General features: G+C 45.5%; 1 protein-coding gene across 5 annotated transcripts in view; it reads right to left on the bottom strand.

Annotated features, from left to right (window-relative positions):
- Positions 1 to 3,071: 3,071 nt before the first annotated feature.
- The window catches only part of ZNF185 (zinc finger protein 185 with LIM domain), a 73,776-nt gene continuing 68,198 nt past the window's right edge, over positions 3,072 to 8,649 (bottom strand). For 4 of the 5 annotated variants that reach the window (XM_054997051.1, XM_054997050.1, XM_054997054.1 and 1 more), the window contains 4 exons: positions 8,059 to 8,139; positions 6,478 to 6,580; positions 5,789 to 5,887; positions 3,072 to 4,957 (listed from right to left, as the gene is read on the bottom strand). In XM_054997051.1, the coding sequence (XP_054853026.1) occupies positions 5,789 to 5,887; positions 6,478 to 6,580; positions 8,059 to 8,139 (283 nt within the window). In that variant the 3' untranslated portion in view covers positions 3,072 to 4,957. The remainder of the gene's footprint in view (positions 4,958 to 5,788; positions 5,888 to 6,477; positions 6,581 to 8,058; positions 8,140 to 8,649) is intronic. The other variant, XM_054997052.1, reaches the window with a different exon arrangement.

Below are 8,649 nucleotides of genomic sequence, written 5' to 3'. Positions count from 1 at the left end.
CTGTCTGGAGATCAGGGGGCGGGGCCACCAGCCATGTGACCATTTTCGCTGAGGGCAATTTAAACTTTAAAAAACTCCCCCCTTGTTCCAGCTGACCCAAAGTGCGGTCCATTGTACGGTCCCGAGTTCCACCATCTCTTCCCAGAAAAAAGGCCCTGGGTGCATCAGTATTGTTTCTCTGTCTGAGTAGCCTTTGGTGCATCTTGAAATCTGTTTTGCACACGATGCCATTAATCCAATTAAGTCTGGAACACATCTTGAGCAATTCCACTTTAAGACACTTCAGATAAACAACTGGGATTTTTCTCCATTGTGCCTTGAAATGCCTCCCCATCCTCCACTTTTGCACACTCGTTGTGATGTATTAGTTGGCCCTAATAAAAAGGTATTACATGACTTGATTTGGGAATCTGGGAGCATTCTAGTGGCACTGCAGCCACTCACACATCTTGAGCAAAGATCTTTCTGCCTAGTAAGGACGGAGTTTCTCACAAACCTCCCAACAAAACAGTTTGTTGCTGTTCAGTAAATGCACACTTGGAAGGTTGCACTTCTAATCTAGGGAAGTTGTGTATTTTGAATATTCGGGACACTGTGGCCTGTATCCAACTACGCAGTCCCTCCAAAGGAACAGCACCTCCATTAATGGAAAGGGCGTAGAGATTTCTATCAATTCCCTCCTCCTGCTTCTACCCCCCACTTGCCTCTTACTGTGTTTGTAAAGGTCAGCTGATCCCCAGGAACTATTGTGTGTGTGGGGGGGGGGGGGTATTAGTGGGCTGCAGTAGGAAAGTTGAATGGAAAAGGCCCACTTGGCAAAGTCTGCAAACAGTTGGACGTGAGCCCATATTTTGTACATGAGAAATACACCACGTTCTCTCAGGTAGATAAAACATTTGTATACCTTGCAAACACTTTGTCTTCTAGCCCCTCTATGCAAAACTGTTTCTCTCCCACTGTGTATCCCTGTATCTAATAGGCAAAGAGCGGCCTCCAGTGCAGGTAACCAAATCCACACAATGGGACCGGCAACAGCTATGATTTAGGATTCATCTCACTTTTTAACCCCCCCCAAAAGGAAGTAACCCCTCCCCAAAGCAAACTGTGCGTGTGCAAGTGTTGCAAAGAAAAAAACTAGTAGTAGTAAGATGGAGGGCTAGAGCTGGGGGTGGGGAGAGATCCCGTGGTGGTAGCAGTGGTAAACAGGAAAGCCTGGGGTGGTATTGAAAACTTGCACAGGATAAAAAGGAAACTAGAAGTGGCACTGAGCAGTGCAGGGGGGGAAAGGATTTCCTTTCCTCTATGAATTCCCTTCCTCCTTTATATTAAGTTTCCAGGGTGTTTCATGCATTCAATTAAGTAGGCTGTGGCATATGTACTTGGCACAAGCTGATCTCTCCCTTTATTGTTCCAGAATGTTCTCAGTTCTGTGTTCCACTCCTCCTGAATTCCTAAAAGTAATTCCAGTTTTAGATCATTCGTAGTCTGCTGTAGCTTTCATCTCTTTCAGTTTCATCTCCCTTCACATTAACTGATGCTCTGAGGTGCATGGATAAAACACTGCAAAAAAGCAACCTCAATTGGAACAACAGGTAGGATTGTATCCAGAAAAAAATTGCCTGCGATTTTTTCTGATGCACACATATGCTCCTAGGGCATGAGTAAAACACAACACATATTTTGCAGTATTTGATTGGAACAGAAAACTTGAAATAGAGCAATGGAAAACTTGGAATAGAGCAACGCGAAAAATACTTTCCAGATATACTGAGATTTGCATACATTTAGGCAACTCCCACAGAGTGTTTGGCGGGGAGGGGGTCTCTTTTTTTTTGGCACAGATGACGCAATGCAGAAGGAAGGAAGGAAGGAATGCCTTGGGCATAGGAACAGAACATACAGACCAGACTGGGTATTTGTGGCAAGTGATTGGAAGTGGTACAGAACAAAAATGCCTTTCTCATGCCTGTGGGAATTACCTGCTTGAGCTGACGTTTTACTAGGATTTATTCTTGTGAGAATCCTGGTGGATCAGATGAAAAGTCTTATCTAGTTCAGCATCCTTTCCCTAAAACTAGCCAGACAGGTGTTTTGCAGAAGCCCACAAGCAGGGTGTGAAGGTGTTCAGACTCCTCTGCAGTTCCCCCGCCCCCCCAGAAACTGAGAGCCAAACTAAAAGTGACGTCTTACACAGGTTGGACACTAGTCGGCTTCCCTCAAGTTTTGATGGGAAATGTAGGCATCCTGGTCTTGCAGCTGTAATGGAGAGCCAAGCTGCAAGACCAGGGCGCCTACATTTCCCATCAAAACTTGAGGGAAGCCGACTAGTGTCCAACCTGTGTAAGACGTCCCTTTAGTTTGGCTCTGATATTCAGAGGCATACTGCCTTTGAACATAGGGGTTCCATTTAACCATTACAGCTAACAGCGGCAGACACATATGCCCTCCAGGAATTTGTCTGATCCGCTTTTCAAACTATCTAAACCTGTGGCCATCACCAAACCCCGTGATAGTGGATTCCATAAATGAGTTGTGGTTTGTGTGAGGTGTTTCCAGCTGTGTCCTGAATCTATGACCCACCGATTTCATTGGGTGCCTATAAATTCTTACGTTATAAGAGAGGGAGAAGTATTTCTATCCACTTCTTCCACGCTATGCATAATGTCCCATTATTTCACCTGTCCCTTCCATGTTGTCTTGCTTATGAGCTTCAGTTTTTCAATAATCATAATACTGAGAAATGTTCCCCCTGCCTCTGAAATGGTGGCTCTTCCCCAATTTTGCTGTACAGTATTTACTAAAAAACATTTTTATTCCAACTTTCCTCCAAGGAATTCAAAGCAACACACATTATTATCCCTTTCTGTCTTTTCACAACAACCTTGTGAGGTAGGTTTGAATAAAAGAGAATGACATGGTGGGGGGGATTTGAACGTCTCCAGGTTCCTAGGTCAATTCTAACAACTGCAATGTGAACTAGCCAAGTATTTTTTTAAGGTTTCCATATTTCCAGATCACCGAGAAATAACTACACAGACCATTAAATGAAGAACTCAGAACCCACATTTTGCATACAACATTTCAATGTTTATTAGAATTGTATGTGGAGGTTAAGAATTTGTTGCAAAGAAAACAGACTGGCAAACCAAGACAACAAAGCAAAAATCTATAATACCACCCCTCCTAACGGTCCCTTCCCAAAACAGTTTAGGATGACGTGTGTTATTGAGGAAACCAAACAATCCATCAGTCAACTTCTGAAATTTCACCCATTGCTGGGTAAAACACGCACAGGTTTTAAAACACCTTTTGGAACCTGGGGAGAGGGAAGGCTGCAGAAAGGAAGTCAGCTGAAAGGTAAATATTGACCAAGGATACAAACAAGAGGCCTCATCAAAGTTGCTGAAACAAGTATTTTATCAAACACTGGGTAGTATGCAGTCATTTCATCCTATGAACTGGTAATTTTGGATATCTGGAGATACCTTGAAAAGATCTAACGACCAAATGAAAGGAGATCAAAGCTTTGTCTTGAAAACAAACATTCGTGTGGTGGTAGAGGGTATTTTAATTTCTCCTTTGTAAAGGGCTTAACAATCAGTATCTCACTTTCTTCAAAACAGTTCTGCTAGAGTTAGATCACTTTTATTCCTGGGAAGCCTGATTAGAAAAAGATAAACAGAGCCAAGCTGAGCTAGTTCACAAGTGCACAACCAACACCTGTGTACGCCTGTGTACTCTGTGGCTCACAGCAGGATGCGCAGCTCGACTCTGTTGAAAAGCACTTGGTTTCAGGTGATATCAGCTGAGACTCAGGATGGTTGATTTCATATATGCAAAAAGGGTTCAAGCCTGTGTGAAGATCCATGGAGGGAGCGAAATGGGCCCACTTTACTGGGACATGAAATCGGAGCCACCTAAGCTGTGAGCACATTGCTATCATTTGGGTCTACTTATTAAGACAGGAGTCCAGACACATTTTAAATTTAATTCAGCATGAGCCTTCTGGAGTCATAGCTAGAATACATATTTAAGGTGCCACTGGATCACCATTTCATTTTTCTGCAATAGACTTAACACGGCTAATCTGAGTCTGCTTATATCATAGCAGAAATCAAGTCCCCACATCAGTGCATGGTTCTTGAATGTGCATGTATAGGATCGGTGCAGGCTGCGATACAAGGTGGTACAAGGCTCAGAGAAAGGACACTGGAGATCCGCACACCAATCATTTCTTGGTGCTGTCAATCATCACATGTCAAACAGGCACGGCAGCATAAAGGTCAAAGGTCACAATCCTGCTCTAAGTTCTACTGCAAGACTGCCCAATACTCTGTTTTCATATCGGGGCTATGGGCAAAGACTAATATTGCAGACACAGGCCGTGTCAAAGAGATTAAAGAGAAAAGGTCTAACATATCTGCTTCCAAGCACAGTTGCCAGCCAAAATATACTATATATACTGTATAAATATACTATATATCTTTTTCCTTTGCAGGGAGAAAAGCAGTTTGGGAGAGTGATTTTGATAGGGGAAAGAGTTAAGCATCCCACACACAGCCCAAGCCACTGCTCCAGTCAGATTCAGAGTTCCGTGGCAGCAGTGATAAAGCCAAAGGAAAATCTGTCAGGAGGCACTCCCGGGGGGGTCTTCTTCTGCGCCTGGTTTCTCAGAATTGCTGGACACCCACAAATCTCCCTGAAAACAAAAGATCTGCTCAGCACCTGAGGATTTCAGCTGTTTCTTTGGTAGGTACTCCTATTTTGTTTGTTTGTTTGTCAAGATCTGCCCTTATTCAGTAAACTAGTGGACATGAATCACTTCCCCTGGGGGAAAGGTGGTAAAAGATAAATCACGGGAACAAAACAAATGCTGGTAAGGCACTGAAAATATCCCGGCTCATGGTGAGGCTGCAGGCAGGCTTCTCTTTAGCTGCCTTTTCTGACCTGGGAAATCCTAAAAGAAAATAGGAAAGAGGATAGATGAGCTGATCTAAAGATGTGTTCTACAAGCTACGGCACAAGCCAGAAACAGAGTGGATGGGGCATCACAGACTGGTGGTAATATGCCCCATGCAAGAGTACTGGCAAAACATTACAAACCCATCTGCCAATGTCAGGTGGTAGCCAAGGAAGGGGGAGTGCCATTCCCATTCTGGCTCATGCCAGAAAGCAGCAACGTAGGAGGAAGAGAAGGACTAATGCTGTTTGGACAGCTACTTAGAATTTTTAGAATGCTTTGGAGTTTTTAAAGCAGCCTACATATCCCAGACTAGCCTGGCCTCATCAGAGCTTGGAAGCTAAGCAGGGTCAGCCATGGTTAGGATGTGGATGGGAGACCACCAAGGCTGCTGCATGCAGGAAGGCAATAGGAAACCACTTCTGTTCCTCTTTTGCCTTGAAAGCCCCTTGATGGGGTCACCATAAGTTGATTGCAACTTGATGGCCTTCCCTTCCCCTTCCCATGAGTGTTCAAACCACTTCATGTCCATTATCTCAGTAATCTATATAATAACCCTGTAAGGTAGGCAGGTACTGTTATTTGCATGTTCCAGACAGTGAGCCTGAAAACTCACAGAAAAACTAACAGAGCAGTGACTGGCGAATTACACCGTCCATAAGGGAGGGGGAAAGCCATTGCAGTTAAGAAGCCAAGCTGCAGCAAAAACCAGGGTAGTCCCAGGTGATGGATCTCCCAGTTTCTTCTGCTTTGGCCCTTAGCCACTGAGCCACTGCAGTGTGTTTTCCTTGTCCCTGCCACACCCACCCAAGAACAGGCCCAGCTTACCTAAAAGAGTTTCTCATAGCATTTGTCACAGTGGACGATGTCGCGGTGAATGAAGATTTTGTCCAGCAGGTCTCCCATTGGTTTGTGGCAAATCCCACACTACGGACAGAGAAAGGCAGTCACACGTTAGGCAGAATTAATACATACTGATGTTCTCCAGCAGGGTTGCAATTAGGGGTGTGCAGGGCCAGGTCGCTTCGGGTTTCCCGAATCAGAAACCCGAAGCGCACACCCCTAGTTGCAATGTTCACCCTTCTGTTTTTGTGTGTGTGTGGTTTGAGGAGAAAGGTATTTCACCAGGGTTGCAGGAGGCAGTAGCTTAGCTATAGAGTACATTCTTTGTGTGATGTAGCAGTTCAGGTGTTGGACTGGGACCTGGAAGAACCAGGTTCAAATCCCTTCTCAGCTCTAAAGTTCACTGAGTGACCTTAGCCAGTTACTTTATCGTAGCCTGACCTCCCTCACAAGGTTGTTGTGAGGATAAAGGAGAGAAGAGACACATAAGCCACTCTCAGCTCCTTGGAGGAAGGGAGAGAGAAAAATGTTATGGCTTCATATGTATAAAGTAATGATCAGAGAATATGGCCCTTTTTTGTTTTGTTTTTTCACATGTTGTTAAGAGCTTTTTCTCTTCCCAGCTTCATACTATCATTCTGCATAGATGACCTTTAGCAAAACGGAGCCCTTACCCGGAAACAGAATTCGTGGCAGCAGATGTTCAGTTTCTCGATTTTTATCTTAGGACAATTGCGAATCTCCCGGCCACAGGAAGTGCAGATGTCTTCAGAGGGCCTGAAAAAAAAGGGAAGAAGCTACGAACCAAGGGGCCACAAGTAAATTCTTCACCGTGGCCTCAGCGACAGGGCCAGCTCACCACGCAAGTGGCCCGAGCCGCAGCTGGGAGCATTACAATCCCAAGAGGATGTCTGCTGCCAACACATGCCTGGAGTTGCCTTGCTCCCAGCTAGGGCTGGCTTGGGAGGAGGTGATAGGTGGGCCTACGCCTGTCATCACATCCCCGACCTGTGCTGTTGCCTAGCCCCAGGGTGAGCTCCACTGGTGCTGGGGTTTATCTTGCTCCTGGCAGCACAGAGGGAGCTGAGCTCCTGCGGCACTGAAGAATTCCTTGATCTAGTTGGTCCTGCCTCTCTTTTTGAGTCTTTCTGAGGGCCTAAGAGGACGAGATGCTGGAAGATCCATGACTGGATAGTCAGTACGGATCTTCCTCCTTCTCTGTCTTCTGTAAATAGCAGTTGCAGGGAGCCCCAGTGTAGATCAAGGCCGTAGGGGGAAAGGGGTTTAATTCTTCCCCTACTTAGGTTTTCCTGTTCTCAAACAATCTCCCCCAGAGCTGCTTTTTATCTCATTGAAGGGCACATTCAGACAATCAGTTTGTTTTGGGACAAATATGATCCCAAAAGGGGCTGTTTGAGGTCAGGAGGGAGAACTTAAACCCACTCTTTCCCTGTGCTCCAGATCTCAATCATGAGCCCTTTGGTTGTTATTCAGTGAGTGATATGATTTGTTTTCATAGGATGCTTAGGCTGATCATAGGTGGGGAAGGCAGACGGAATCTGAGAGCCAAGCTACAAGTGACGAATGACACTTGCCTGGCAAGTGAAGAGACTCACGTGTATTCCTCCCTGTTCACTTGCCATTCACTTGCGCTCCACTTGATCAAGTGGAGCACAAGTGAATGGCAAATGAACAGGGAGGAATGCACGTGAGTCTGTTCACTTGCCAGGCAAGTGTCATTCGTCACTTGTAGCTTGGCTCTGAGAGCCTGTTTTGGCGTTTGGCAGTCCTGAGACTCATCTAGTAGGATGTAAGAAGAGGTTGCCAGCTGCACTCTCTTCCTCACCCTCCATTATTTTTGATCACTCTCTCCAAGAAAGCCAAAGATAAGACTCCTATTTCCCTGCAGCAGGAAAGCTTTCTTCCTCTTTCTTCCTAGGTAGGGCCATCAACCCTCACTGCCACTGCTTTACTATTGGCTTCCCTGCCTTTCTGCCTGCTTCCTCCCCAATTACAAAGCCTCTGAACAGCTGAATATAACAAGGGAAATGCGTCTTGCACCAGAAAAGAGGAGACAAGAATAGAATTGGCGGGAGTGACCCAAGAGGGAATTTATAGAGAAACGCGAGATGTTGCATATCTGTTCAACAGTGAAATGCCATCCCCATGTTGTGATTATTTTTCAGGTTTTGTTCTTTGTGAGTTTAGAAAGGTTTCTGCCACATCAGCTTCCAGGACGATAAGTGACCTTTTACCTCATGGGTGGGCTGCTCTGCAGGCAGCTGCCAGTGCTGTAGTTTGATCTCTCCAGTGTAGACAAGTCAACCAGGCTGCGGCTGGTGAAGGAAGGTGAGAAGATCATTTTTTTACTTTCTAATTTCCCTTCAGTTGTACCCCACTTTCCTCCCTAGTGGGGACCCAAAGCTGTTTACATCATTCTTATCTCCTCCATTTTATCCTTACAACAATCAGTTGAGGTAGATTAGGCTGAGAGTGTGCGCCTGGCCCAAGGTCTCCCAGCAAGCTTCCGTGGCAGGGTGAAACTTGGGTCTCCCACTTCCAAGTCTGACACTTTAACCACTACACCATGCTGCTCTGATAACTTGAAACTCAACAGTTAGCAATTGCAGACAGCGTCACTGACAGAAATGGAGAGAAAAAGAGAGCCAGTTTGGTGTAGCGGTTAAGAGCGGCAGGGCTCTAATCTGGAGACCCGGGTTTGATTCCCCTCTTCTCCGCTTGAAGCCAGCTGGGTGACCTTGGGTCAGTCACAGCTTCTAGGACCTCACAGGGTGATTGTTGTGGGGATAATAATAACATACTTGGTAAACCACTCTGAGTGGGTA

Source organism: Eublepharis macularius, chromosome 13, assembly GCF_028583425.1.
Source record: "Eublepharis macularius isolate TG4126 chromosome 13, MPM_Emac_v1.0, whole genome shotgun sequence".
Taxonomy (NCBI): domain Eukaryota; kingdom Metazoa; phylum Chordata; class Lepidosauria; order Squamata; family Eublepharidae; genus Eublepharis; species Eublepharis macularius.
The sequence above is the reverse complement of the archived record's forward strand: the minus strand, read 5'-3'. Positions and strand labels throughout refer to the sequence as shown.